The 13680-nt window shown below is 44.1% G+C and overlaps 1 protein-coding gene across 6 annotated transcripts in view; it reads right to left on the bottom strand.

Annotated features, from left to right (window-relative positions):
• Positions 1 to 13680, bottom strand: part of LOC132407469 (whirlin-like) — a 181769-nt gene that overhangs the window by 16399 nt on the left and 151690 nt on the right. Inside the window, exon 13 of one of the 6 annotated variants that reach the window (XM_059994053.1) lies at positions 11330 to 11394. The exons of the other annotated variants lie outside the window; for them this stretch is intronic. Within the exon in view, the coding sequence (XP_059850036.1) occupies positions 11330 to 11394 (65 nt within the window). The remainder of the gene's footprint in view (positions 1 to 11329; positions 11395 to 13680) is intronic. 6 annotated transcript variants of the gene reach the window in all.

Here is a 13680-nt window from a genome sequence, read left to right as displayed (position 1 = left end):
GATAATGATATCCTATTAAACATCAACAACAAAAAAGAACATTAATCAATCAAGTCTATATAATTATATATGAAAAAAAAAACAAAACTAATCATCAAAAGAAAAAGAAAAAAAAATTAGAGATGTGTTAAAGAAAATATATATATGAAACAAACACTAAACTAAAACTAACATGGGCAATAATAACAGTTTATAAGTATATGATAGTGTCAAAGAACTCCGGAACTCCAACCTGAACAAGAATAAACAGAGAGAAAGTCTGGGAAAGGCCAAATTAATTCATATGAAAATGTCGGATGAACGGTCCCCAAGTTTCTTCAAATTTAATTGACGAGTCAAAAATAGTGCTTCTAATTTTTTCCAAACTCAGATAAGAAACAGTTTGAAAAAGCCACTGAGATGTGGTAGGAGGGTTTACTTCTTTCCAATTTTGTAATATAGACCTTCTGGCCATTAATGTTACAAAAGCAATCATTCGTCTGATTGAAGGAGAAAACTGATTACCATCCTCATTTGGTATACCAAAGATTGCAGTAATAAAGTTAGGTTGTAAATCGATGTTCCAAATTGAGGAAATGGTAACGAATATGTCCTTCCAATAGTTATGTAAAGTGGGACATGACCAAAACATATGGGTCAGTGAAGCCACTTCTGAATGACATCTATCACATTGAGGGTTAATATGAGAATAAAATCGAGCAAGTTTATCTTTAGTGCAATGAACTGGAATTGATTAGAGAGCTTAAGGTAAAAGAGCCCTTCGGGAAATTGATCATAATACGATGAAATTCACCCTGAAATTTTGAGAAGCAGAAGCACAAGTAACAGTATTACAGTGGAGTAAAGGGAATTACAGATGCACGGAGAGTTGGTCAGAATTGACTGGGAAAACACACTAGCAGGGATGACAGCAGAGCAGCAATGGCTGGAGTTTCTGGAAGCAATTTGGAATGGGGATGACTGGAAGAATTGGATCAACCCATGATTGAGTGGTGTAGCAGACTTGATGAGCCAAATGGCCTACTTCTGTATTATAACTTATGGTCTTAATTGCAATTTTCACATTCATTTAAATTGGAAAGAATATAAATGCAAGAATGTAATGTTGAGACTTTATAAAGCACTGGTGAGGCCTCATGGGAGTATTGGGAGCAGTTTAGGACCCCATATTTAAGAATGGATATGTTGACATTGGAGAGGGTTCAAAGGAAGTTCACGAAAATGATTCTAGGTTTGAATGACTTGTCATATGAAGAGTGTTTGATGGCTCTGGGTCTATATTCAAGTCAAAGTCAAAGTGCATTTATTATCAAAGGATGTATACTTTATACAACCTTGAGATTTATTTTCTTACAGGCAGCTACAAAACAAAGAAACCCACTAGAACCCAATGAAACAAAAGACTGTCAGACACACAACACTCAGAAGAAAAAAAAGGGGAAAAAACCATGCAAACAATAAAATGTGACGTCAGCCAGTAGAGCACCAAAGGTTTAAAATGGCGACCACCATATACAGCAGGCAGCGGAGTGAGAGGGAGCAGAGTGGGACGGCTTTGGCTCAACAGGCATCGGCATGAACAGGCAGAGACAAGGGTAGGTTCTGGTAAGTTTCGTTTTGTTCATTTAGAGTAGAAAGAATGTCAGGCAGGATGTTGGAATGCTCCTCTTGCAGGATGTGGGAAGTCAGGGAGACCACGACACCTACAGGAAGTGCATCCAGCTGCAGCTCCTAACAAACCGTGTTAGGGAACTGGAGCAGGAGCTGGATGACCTCTAGATCATTCAGAATGAGAAGTTTATAATAGCTTCAGGGAGGTAGTTACGCCAAAGGAGCAATGCACAGTTAATTGTGTTACCGTCAGGTGAGGGAAGGGGAAAGGACAGGCAGAGCAGGGTTCTCCTGTGGCCATTCCCCTCAACAACAACTATACCAATTTGGATACAGTTGGGAGGGACGACTTACCTGGGACAAGCTGCAGAAGCCGGATCTCTGGCACTGAGTCTGGTTCTGCAGTGCGGAAGGGAGGGAGGAAGAAGGGGAGAGCGGTAGTGATAGGGGACTCGATAGTTAGAGGTACAGACAGGAGATTCTGTGGTCATGACAGAGACTCCCGGATGGTTTGTTGCCTCCTGGGTGCCAGGGTCAGGGATGTCTCTGATTGCGTACACAGCATTCTGAAGTTAGAGGGTGAGCAGCCAGATGTCATGGTACACATCGATACCAATGACGTAGGAAGAAAGAATGAGGAGGTCCTGAAGAGTGAGTATAGAGAGCTTGGTAGGAAGTTAAAAAGCAGGACCTCGAGGGTGGTGATCTCAGGATTGCTACCTGTGCCACGTGCCAGTGAGGGTAAGAATAGGATGCTCTGGAGAATGAACACGTGGCTGAGGAACTAGTATAGGGAGCAGGGTTTCAGATTTCAGGATAATTGGGATCTCTTCTGGGACAGGTGGGACCTGTACAAGAGAGACGGGTTACACCTGAACTACAGGGGCACCAATATCCTTGCAGGGAGGTTTGATAGTGTTATTGTGAGGGTTTAACCTAGATTAGCAGGGGGATGGGAACCAGAGTGACAGAGCAGATAGTGGAGCAGGGGTGAAAATAAATGATGTTAAAAGTTCATGCAAAGTCTCAAATAGAACGTTTTGTGTGTGGGGGTAATAATCTTCTGAGGTGTGTCTATTTCAATGTGAGGATTATTATGGGGAAGGCAGATGAGCTGAGGGCATGGATAGACACGTGGAATTACGACGTTATAGCCATTAGTGAAACTTGGTTACAGGAGGGGCAGGACTGGCAGCTTAATGTTCCAGGGTTTAGATGTTTCAGATGTGATAGAGGCAGAGGGATGAAGGGTGGTGGGGGGGGGGGGTGCATTGCTAGTCAGGGAAAATGTTACAGCAGTGCTTCAACAGGACAGATTGGAGGGCTTGTCTACTGAGGCCATATGGGTGGAGCTGAGAAACAGGAAAGGTATGATCACATTAATGGGGTTGTATTATAGACCACCCAATAGTCTATGAGAATTGGAGGAGCAAATCTGCAGAGAGATAGCAGACAACTGCAGGAAACATAAAGTTGTGATAGTAGGGGATTGTAATTTTCCACATATTGATTGGGACTCCCATACTGTTAAAGGTCTAGACAGGTTAGAGTTTGTAAAATGTGTTCAGGAAAGTTTTCTAAATCAATATATAGAGGTACCAACTAGAGAGGATGGAATATTAGATCTCCTATTAGGAAACGAGTTAGGATAAGTGACAGAAGTGTGTTTAGGGGAACACTTTAGTTCCAGTGATCATAGCACCATTAGTTTCAACTTGGTCATGGATAAAGATAGATCTGGTCCTCGGGTTGAGGTACTAAACTGGAAAAAGACCAAATTTGAAAAAATGAGAAAGGATCTAAAAAGCATGGATTGGGACAGGTTGTTCTCTGGCAAGGATGTCGTTGGTAAGTGGAAGGCCCTCAAAGGAGAAATGTTGAGAGTGCTTAAAGGCAAAGTGAGTAAGAATAAGGAAGCTTGGTTCTCAAGGGATATTGGAACTCTGATAAAGAAGAAGAGGGAGATGCATAACATGTACAGGCAACAGGGAGCAAATAAGGTGCTTGAGGAGTATAAGAAGTGCAAAAATACTTAAGAAATCAGGGGTTTCCGGTGACGTCATCGACGAGAATGGCAGCTTAAGTCACTAGCTCCTCCGCAAAAACGCGTATTAAGCCCCATTAACCCATCAAATCTAATATTTTACGAAAAATATTTGAACTGAAAAGAGGGGCAAGAATGGGGAGAAGAAATAGAATAAAAAAAGTGACACTGTGGAGCCTGCGTCCGGGAAGAGTGCAGCGAGCGGCTCTCCTACCCAACCGTGTGCTGGTGAGGCGGCTGCTGGGCATTGTTCAGACGAAGCGGCGAATGTCTTTGAAATCCTGAAAGAAATAATGGAGGTCCAGAAAGATATAAAGCAGCAGCTCCGTGATATTGAGGCAGAGCTCGCCAGCGTTAATCAAAAAATAGCGGTGGCAGAGACTCGCATTGAGAAGGTGGAAGATCACGTTCAAAATGTGGAACGGATACTGGGCAAGACAATAAAAATAATACATCACCAAGAAGGTAAACTGCTTGATCTGGAGGGAAGATCACGGCGGAAAAATATCAGAATCTACAACGTTCCCGAAGGAGTGGAGGGCCCGTCTATGATGGAGTTTATTGGAAAGTTACTGTGGGACGCACTGGAGCTTCACCCGGCTATGAAGCTGGAAGTTGAAAGAGCGCACCGCGCGTTAGTCCCAAAACCTACCCAGGATAGAAAGCCATGCTCAATTATAACTAAATTCCTTCGGTACAGCACCAAGATGGAGATTCTACGAAGAGCCTGGGGTAAGAAGAGAGTGTTTTTAGACGATAAATTAATATATTTCGACGAAGATTCCCCCTCCCCCAGCGGTCCTCCAGAAACACAAAGAATACTCCAAAGTAAAGCGAGTATTAAAGCAAAACAAGAGTAGATTTCAAACTCCGTACCCTGCTAAACTTCGAGTGTTTTATGACAATGGGATGCAGTTGTACCAGACAGTGGAAGAGGTGACTACAGACATGAAGGCCAGAGGGTTGCCCGTCAGCATGACCAAAACGAAGGAAAGCCTGGCTGAGGAATTGTCCCGCTCGGCTTGGGAAATAGTGCAAGAAACGAGAAGGCAGGAGACAGGAGGAAGCCGAGAGAAACATATCAGGAAGAGACTGGGAGTTTCCCAAAGACAGTCCGCACCCCCTTCAGAAGAGCCATAAGGTTTGGCTAATTTTAAAAATGTTGAGAAGCTAAACAGAAGCAAAAGTACACAGTGATATACCTGTCTCAAGAAATACTTATTATAATGTGGATTTTATATTACTTAGTTGTTATTCTTTATTCGCTCACTTACTCCTTTTTCCTCACCAAAATGAGAATATATATGTGTGTGTGTGCATATATGTGTATGTGTGTAATGTGTGTATAGATATATATAGGAGTACACAGGGAAATCTTTTCTGTGTAATGCATTTGTTCACTGACTTTTATGAATATTGTAATGGGGGCCCTCAACTCCCAAATAAGAGGGGTTATCCCCCATAGCTAGACATTTCCTCTAGCTCAACGCAGGGTCATTTACTACAGACCTCAGCCTTGGAATCACACATTCGTTGCCATTTTTGTTATTATTTGAGTTTCTTGGTTCTTATTTGTTCAGGGAGTAGATTGATTAAGTTTTATTCTAATTTCAATGATACATTGACAGATACATACAGATGGCTAAAGACAAGGTAAAATTCATTTCTTTTAATGTAAATGGGCTATTAAATCCAATCAAACATAAGAGAATTTTATCCAAAATGAAAAAAGAACAAGCACATGTAGTATATTTACAGGAAACTCATTTAAGTGATAATGAACATAAAAAACTAAAGAGAATGGGCTTCACTAATCTGTTTTTCTCCTCATATAAATCAGGACATAGGAGAGGAGTTGCTATTCTTAACTCAAGTAAGCTAAATTTTGAAAAAATATTTGAAATGGGAGATAAAGAAGGCAGATATATTCTGGTAAGGGGGAATATAGATGGCAATTCAGTTACTCTATTGAATATATACGCACATCCGGGAAGTGTTATTGGTTTCTTTCAGAAAATTACTGATATTATGGTAACGGAAACAGAAGGTCTCCTGATATGTGGGGGAGACTTAAATTTACAATTACAACCATAGTTAGACTCTTCGAATAGAAAAACCTATGAAACAAAATCTTTACGTAAGAAAGTTAATACACTTTTTGAGGATGTTGGTTTAATTGATATATGGAGGGACCTTTCCCTGACAGAAGGGATTACATTCATTATTCTGCTCCACATTCTGTATATACAAGAATAGACTATTTCATAACATTTGGAAAAGACAAAGACAAAATAAACACCTGTGGAATTGGGACAATAGATGTAGCCATGCACCTATATATTTATCTGTTGATTTTGACCTACAACCAAAGAATACTATTTGGAAACTAAATTCAAGTCTACTCAATGATCCATACTTTAAGGAACAAATTAAAAAAGAAATTGGTCTCTACTTAGAATTTAATGATAATGGACAGGTTTCACCTCCCATTTTATGGGATACTCTGAAGGCGGTCTTAAGAGGGAAAATTATAGCGATATCTTCATATAAAAATAAGGAATTGTAGCAATATGCTACACACAGCGCTGAAATAACAACACGCAGTCGGTAAGTCATTTCGAGACTAGTTTATTCAAACTTCGCGGCGCTGGCATTTAATCCCTAGCGCCGGCCCTCTCCGGGCGGAAATGACATCAGAGGTGCATTACCAAAGTCTCCCCCCGTGTGCTGGCTATTTGTGAGCCGGTTTGCCTGCGCAGAAAGTGGGTCGCCACATAACCTCCCCCCCCCCCAAGAACCGGCGATACACCCCCCAATGTCCACGATTGGGATCAGCCTTTGTTTAGGAGGTCTGCCTCTGCGCCGCGGTGCCTGAACCTCGACCGGCTGCTACGTGGACCTGTTGTTGTTGATCACCTTGAATGGCCCCTCATACGGCCGCTGTAGCAGTGCCCAGTGTCCGCCCCTTCGTACAAACACAAACTTACAGTCCTGCAGGTCTTTGGGTACATGGGTCGGGGTCCGTCTGTGCTGTGAAGTCGGTATGGGGTCCAGGTTGCCGAGCCTTTCGTGTAGTCTGTCCAGGACTGCTGCGGGTTCTTCCTCTTGCCCCCTTGGGGCTGGTATGAACTCTCCCAGGACGGCCAGGAGTGCGCTGTACACCAACTCAGCTGACAAGGCGTGAAGATCCTCTTTGGGCGCTGTGCGAATTCCAAGCAGGACCCACGGAAGCTCGTCCACCCAGTTAGGTCCTCTCAGGCAGGTCACGAGAGCCGACTTCAAGTGATGGTGGAAGCATTCCACTAGTCCGTTCGACTGTGGGTGGTAGGCAGTTGTGTGGTGTAGCTGCATTCCCAACAGGCTGGCCACAGCCGACCACAGGCTGGAGGTGAACTGGGCGCCTCTGTCGGAGGTAATGTGGGCCGGTACCCTGAAGCGTGTTACCCAGGTTGCAATCAGTGCTCAAGCACAGGAATCGGCAGATGTGTCAGTAAGCGGGACCGCCTCTGGCTATCTCGTGAACCGGTCTACCATAGTTAGGAGGTACCGCGCTCTTCGGGACACTGGTAGGGGGCCCACGATATCCACATGAATGTGGTTAAACCTCCGGTGGGTGGGTTCGAACTGCTGCAGCGGGGCTTTAGTGTGCCGCTGCACCTTGGCTGCTTGGCATTGTGCGCACGTTCTGGCCATTCACTGACCTGCTTGCGAAGTCTGTGCCACGCGAACTTGCTGGAGACCAGCCAGATGGTTGTCCTGATAGATGGGTGCGCCAAACAGTGTATGGAGTCGAAAACTCGCCGCCTCCAGGCTGCCGGGACGATGGGGTGAGGTTGGCTGGTAGCCACGTCGCACAGGAGGGTCCTCTCACCTGGGCCTACGAGAAAGTCCAGCTGCTGCAAACCCGAGACTGTGGTGCTGTAGCTGGGCATCTTGTCGTCTGCCTGCTGCGCCTCCGCCAGAGCTGCATATTCCACCCCCAGGGACAGGGCCTGGACAGCTGGTCTGGAGAGTGCATCCGCTACGACGTTGTCCTTTCCCGAGACATGCTGGATGTCTGTCGTGTACTCGGAGATGTAAGACAGATGTCGCTGCTGGTGAGCCGACCAGGGATCGGACACCTTCGTGAACGCGAAGGTCAACGGTTTGTGGTCCGCGAACGGCCTGCCTTCTAAGCAGTACCTGAAATGCCGGATTGCCAGATACAGTGCCAACAGCTCCCAGTCGAAAGCACTGTACTTGAGTTCGGGTAGTCGTAGGTGCTTGCTGAAGAATGCCAGGGGTTGCCAGCGCCCTTTGATGAGCTGCTCCAGCACCCCACCAACTGCTGTGTCAGATGCGTCCACTGTGAGGGCAGTTGGAACGTCTGTTCTGGGGTGCACCAGCACTGCGGCATCTGCCAAGGCTTCCTTGGCATTAATGAAAGCAGCCGCAGCCTCCTCGTCCCAAGTAATGTCCTTGCCTTTTCCCGACATCAGAGTGTACAAAGGGCGCATGATATGGGCTGCTGAGGGGAGGAAACTGTGGTAGGAGTTCACCATACAAACGAACTCCTGTAGGCCTTTGACTGTGTTGGGTCGGGCAAAGTGGCAGATTGCGTCTACCTTGGCGGGCAGAGGTGTTGCCCCGTCTTTGGTAATCCTGTGGCCCAGGAAGTCGATGGTATTGAGACCGAACTGGCATTTGGCCGGGTTGATTGTGAGGCCGAAATCACTCAGGCGGGAGTAGAGCTGGTGGAGGTGGGACAGATGCTCCTGGCGACTTCTGCTGGCTATAAGGATGTCGTTCAAATAGATGAACGCAAAGTCCAGGTCGCGTCCCACCACATCCATTAGCCGCTGGAACGTCTGTCGGCATTCTTCAGGCTGAACGGCATTCGGAGGAACTCAAACAGGCTGAACGGGATGATGAGTGCTGTTTTGGGGATGTCTTCAGGGTGCACCGGGATTTGATGGTATCCCCAGACGAGGTCTACTTTGGAAAATATTCTTGCCCCGTGCAGTTTTGCTGCAAAGTCCTGTATGTGCGGCACGGGGTAGTGGTCTGGAGTTGTAGCCTCGTTCAGTCTGCGGTAGTCGCCACATGGTCTCCAACCCCCGGCTGCTTTGGGCACCATGTGCAGGGGGGAGGCCCATGGGCTGTTGGACCTCCTTATGATCCCCAATTCCTCCATCCTCCTTCGCCAGGTGGAGTCCTCCTTCTGGGGGGAGCCTTCGTGCGCTGGCGTGGAGGGGTGGTCCCTTGGTCGGGATGTGGTGCTGTACCCCATGTCTGGGTATGGCTGCCATGAACTGCAGTGCCAGAATCGATGGAAAGTCCACCAGGATTCTGGTGAATTTGTTGTCCGACAGCGTGATGGAGTCCAGGTGTGGGGCTGGCAACTTGGCTTCACTCAGGGAGAATGTCTGGAAAGTCTTGGCATGTACCAGTCTTTACCCTTGCAAGTCGACCAGCAGGCTGTGAGCTCGCAAGAAGTCCGCCCCCAGGAATGGTTGGGCCACGGCGGCCAGTGTGAAGTCCCACGTGAACCAGCTGGCGCTGAACTGCAGCTGCATTGTGCGGGTGCCGTAGGTCTGTATCGTGCTGCCGTTTGCGGCCCTCAGGGTGGGTCCTGGCTTCCTGTTGCGGGTGTTGTACCCCGTCGGGGGCAAGACACTGGTGCCGACCAAGAAGCGGCGTCCCGACTGTTTGTCCCAGACGTACAAGAGGCTGTCCTGGCGGCCAGCCGCCATAGTTATTAGCGGCAGCTGGCCCTGGCCCTGGCCCTTGTAGGGTGGGCGACAACAGCAGGCTTCTGTGCCCCACCTCTGATTCACTGTCTTCCTCACTCCTGCCTCTGTGTTGTGTGCGCCCCCTGCCGGGCCTGGTCTGGTCTGCTGTTGGGTGCATGGCCTGGTAATCTGACCGACGGACGCCACGCTCTCCCTCTTGGCTTTCCACAGCACGTCTGCCCGGGCCGCCACCTTCCGGGGGTCGCTGAAATCTGCGTCGGCCAGCAGCAGGCGTATGTCCTCGGGCAGTTGCTCTAGGAACGCTTGCTCGAACATGAGGCAGGAACTTGTGTCCGTCAGCCAGGGCCAGCATCTCGTTCATCAATGTTGACAGCAGTCTGCCTCCCAAACTGTCCAGGTGAAGCAGGTGGGCACCCTGCTCACGCCATGAGAGGCCAAAGGTCTCAATGAGCAGTGCTTTGAATGCTTCATATTTCCCTTCTTCTGGGATGACTGAATGAAATCCACAACCTGGGCGGCCGTCTCCTGGTCAAGGGCGCTCACCACGTGATAGTAACGCGTGGAATCAGAAGATATCTGCCAAATCTGGAACTGGGCTTCTGCTTGGCTAAACCACACGCGTGGTTGCAGCGTCCAGAAAGTTGGCAGTTTTAGCTAAACTGCATGAACAGATGAACAGTCGGTCATCTTTGGTCCAAATCCCGTTTGGACCGTCGGGGTCACCAATGTGTACACACAGCACTGAAGTCGTTTTGAGACTAGTTTATTCAAACTTCGTGGTGCTGGCATTTAATCCCTAGTGCCCGCCCTCTCCGGGTGGAAATTACATCAGGGGTGCATTACCAAAGTCTACCCCCGCGCGCTGGCTATTTGTGAGCCGGTTCGCCTGCGCAGAAAGTGGGTCGCCACAGAATAAAACATTCGAGGAATTACAAAATAGGCTGAAGGAACTAGAGAAAAAACACAAATTGAATTTGGCACAGGATACATTAGGGGAAATTAAAAGAATTAGGAATGAAATAAATAATTTGGCTAAGCAAGAAATCAGGAAAACCTTAATGTTTCTGAAACAGAGACATTATGAAAGTGGATTGAAATCTATGAAAATACTGGCGTGGAAACTGAAAAAAAAAAGATAGCAGAAAATACAATTCATAGCATTAGGGACCCAAGAACGAAAATGATAAAAAATAAGCTAAGTGAAATTCAAGAAGCTTTTAGAGTGTTTTACAAAATGCTATATTCCAAAGTTCCAGGAGGAAGCATAACCCAAATTGACACCTTCTTGAATTCTCTAGAGTTACCCAGTTTAAGCGAAGATCAAAATAGAAGGATGACTGCTGACGTAACTGAAGTTGAACTAAAAGCTGCGATTAGTAGGCTTAAGTTAAGCAAGTCACCAGGATCAGATGGGTATATGGCAGAGTGGTCCAAAGAATTTAAAAATGAGTTAATTCCTGTTTTACTCCCCACACTGAACTGGGCTCTAAAAAAGGCACAAATGCCACCCAGTTGGAAGGAAGCAATAATCTCAGCTATACCGAAAGAAGGCAAGGATAAAATAGAACGCAGGTCATTTAGACCAATATCCGTTCTTAATCTGGATTATAGGTTATTTACCTCCATCATGGCCAAACGATTAGAGGAGTTTCTACCCATACTGATACGTAATGATCAGACAGGTTTTATATGACAACGCCAGACTCAAGACAATATACGAAGGACACTTCACATTATGGATCATATGCCAAAAAAATAAAATCGAAGCAATAGTGATAAGCGTGGACACTGAAAAAGCATTTGATTTGGTTAATTGGAATTTTCTTTACAGAGTTTTACATAGATTTGGTTTCCAAGACACAATTATTAAAACTATACAGACACTATATGACAACCCTACTGCTAGGATTAAAATCAATGGATATTTATTAAATAGTCTTACCCTAGAAAGGGGCACGAGACAGGGCTGTGCATGGTCACCACTACTCTTCGCGCTATATCTGGAACCTTTAGCTCAATACATCAGACAAAATGAAGATATCAGGGGAATTACTATTAAAGGGACAGAGCATAAATTGGCTTTTTATGCAGATGACATTTTGACCTATCTAGGGCAACCAACATACTCTTTACCTAAATTGATGCAATCCTTTGAATAATATGGTCAATTATCAGGATACAAGATCAACATAGATAAAACCCAATCACTTTCATATTACTACAGCCCACCAAGAGAAATTGAAAGCCGATACCCCTGGACATGGCACACAAAGTCTTTCAAATATTTGGGCATCATTATGCCAAAAGATTTGGCAAAATTATCAGAATGTAATGTCAGCCTCTATATAAAAAAATTAAGGAAGATGTGGCAAGATGGAGCCTGATTCCTTTTTTCAGTCTCAGTTCAAGGATTAAGTCTATTAAAATGAATATACTGCCCAGACTGTTATATCTCTTTCAGACCCTACCAATAGAGATTAATCAAAATCAATTCAATGAATGGAACAAGATGTTATCAAGGTATATTTGGCAGGGTAAAAGGCCTAGAGTTCGTCTCAAAACTTTGCAAGTAGCAAAGGAAAAGGGGGGATGGGGCTTGCCTTCTCTTAGAGATTATTATTTTGCAGCACAGTTGAGAGCTGTGATATGTTGGTTCAACCCATCATATGACGCTCAATGGAAAAACATTGAGGAGCGGGTACTTCCCATCCCCATACAAGCAATTTTGGCTGATAACAACCTGCAAAGGTACATAAATAATATTGATAACCCATGGGTGAAATTGACTTTTAAAATATGGAAAACTACTTTAAAAGAATATAACCTAGAGGGAGATATTGCAATTTTTAAATGGTGTGCATATGACTCTGATTTTACACCAAATAAATTGGATGCTAGATTTAAGGACTGGACAGCTAGAGGAATAACAGTTCTTTGCAACATAATGAAAGAAGGAACACTGTTCAGTTTTGAAATGCTTAAAGAGAAACACTTATTAGAAAAACAAGATTTTTATCGGTATTTACAGATGCGACAATATGTTAATAAGACGCTTAAAAATGTAACCAAGGCAAATACACGCTTGATAGAGCTCTTTAGAAAAGCATATAATTCAGATAATGGTAGTAGAATCATTTCAAGTATGTATAAGGGGGTTGATAAATCTTAAAACACATTTGACTTCATACATTAAAACAAAATGGGAGAAGGAAGGAGGGAAAATTATATCTGAGGAAGAATGGAAAACAATATGGAGATATCAATGGAAGTATACCAATTCACAGAAATGGAGGGAGTTTGGATGGAAAAACTTGATAAGATATTTTATTACACCCTCTCAGAAATTCCATTATGATAGTAACCTCCATGTTTGCTGGAGAAATTGTGGAAATCAAAATGCAAATCATTATCATATTTTTTGGGACTGCCCTGTTATCAAAAACTATTGGAGGGGGATACACAATGCCCTACAAGACATCTTTAAATGTGAAATACCCTTGGAGACCATATATTTTGGGTATATACCTCAAGAATGGTTGAAAAGAGAAAAATATTTAATGAATATACTGTTGGTGGCTGGTAAAAAGACTCTTACTAGGAAATGGTTATCACAAGAGAGCCCAACTTTAAATACATGGATGGAAATTACAATGGACATTTACAAAATGGAGAAGATAACAGCATCTGTTAATTATAAGTTGGAACAGTTTGATTCATACTGGGAAAAATGGTTTAATTACATAATGCCTTATAGGCCTGATTTTATTCTCACAAATCAATGAATCTGTTGTAAAATAAAAGATCATTCCCTACTTGTACATAGTTCTTTCCTTTTGCTTGTTTTTTTCTTTCCACTCTTTTCTATAAGTGTATACCCCAGATAAATACTTTGTGGAAATTTTGTAATATATATGATTATATGATATATATGTACAATGTCTGAAATACATCTTATGGAAATGTTTGATGAACTTCAATAAAAAAATAAATTACAAAAAAAAAGAAAGAAATCAGGAGGGCTAAAAGAAGACATGAGGTTGTTTTGGCAGTCAGGGTGAAGGATAATCCTAAGAGCTTCTATAGGTATATTAAGAGCAAAAGGATATTAAGGGATGAAATTTGTCCTATTGAAGATCAGTGGTCGGTTATGCATGGAACCAAAATAAACGGAGATCTTAAATGGTTTTTTTGCATCTGTATTTACTAAGGAAACTGGCATGGAGTCTATGGAAATAAGACAAACAAATGGTGAGGTCATGGAACCTATATCGATTGAAGAGGAGGAGGTGCTTG

This window comes from Hypanus sabinus, chromosome 18 (assembly GCF_030144855.1).
Source record: "Hypanus sabinus isolate sHypSab1 chromosome 18, sHypSab1.hap1, whole genome shotgun sequence".
Lineage (NCBI taxonomy): Eukaryota > Metazoa > Chordata > Chondrichthyes > Myliobatiformes > Dasyatidae > Hypanus > Hypanus sabinus.
The sequence above is the reverse complement of the archived record's forward strand: the minus strand, read 5'-3'. Positions and strand labels throughout refer to the sequence as shown.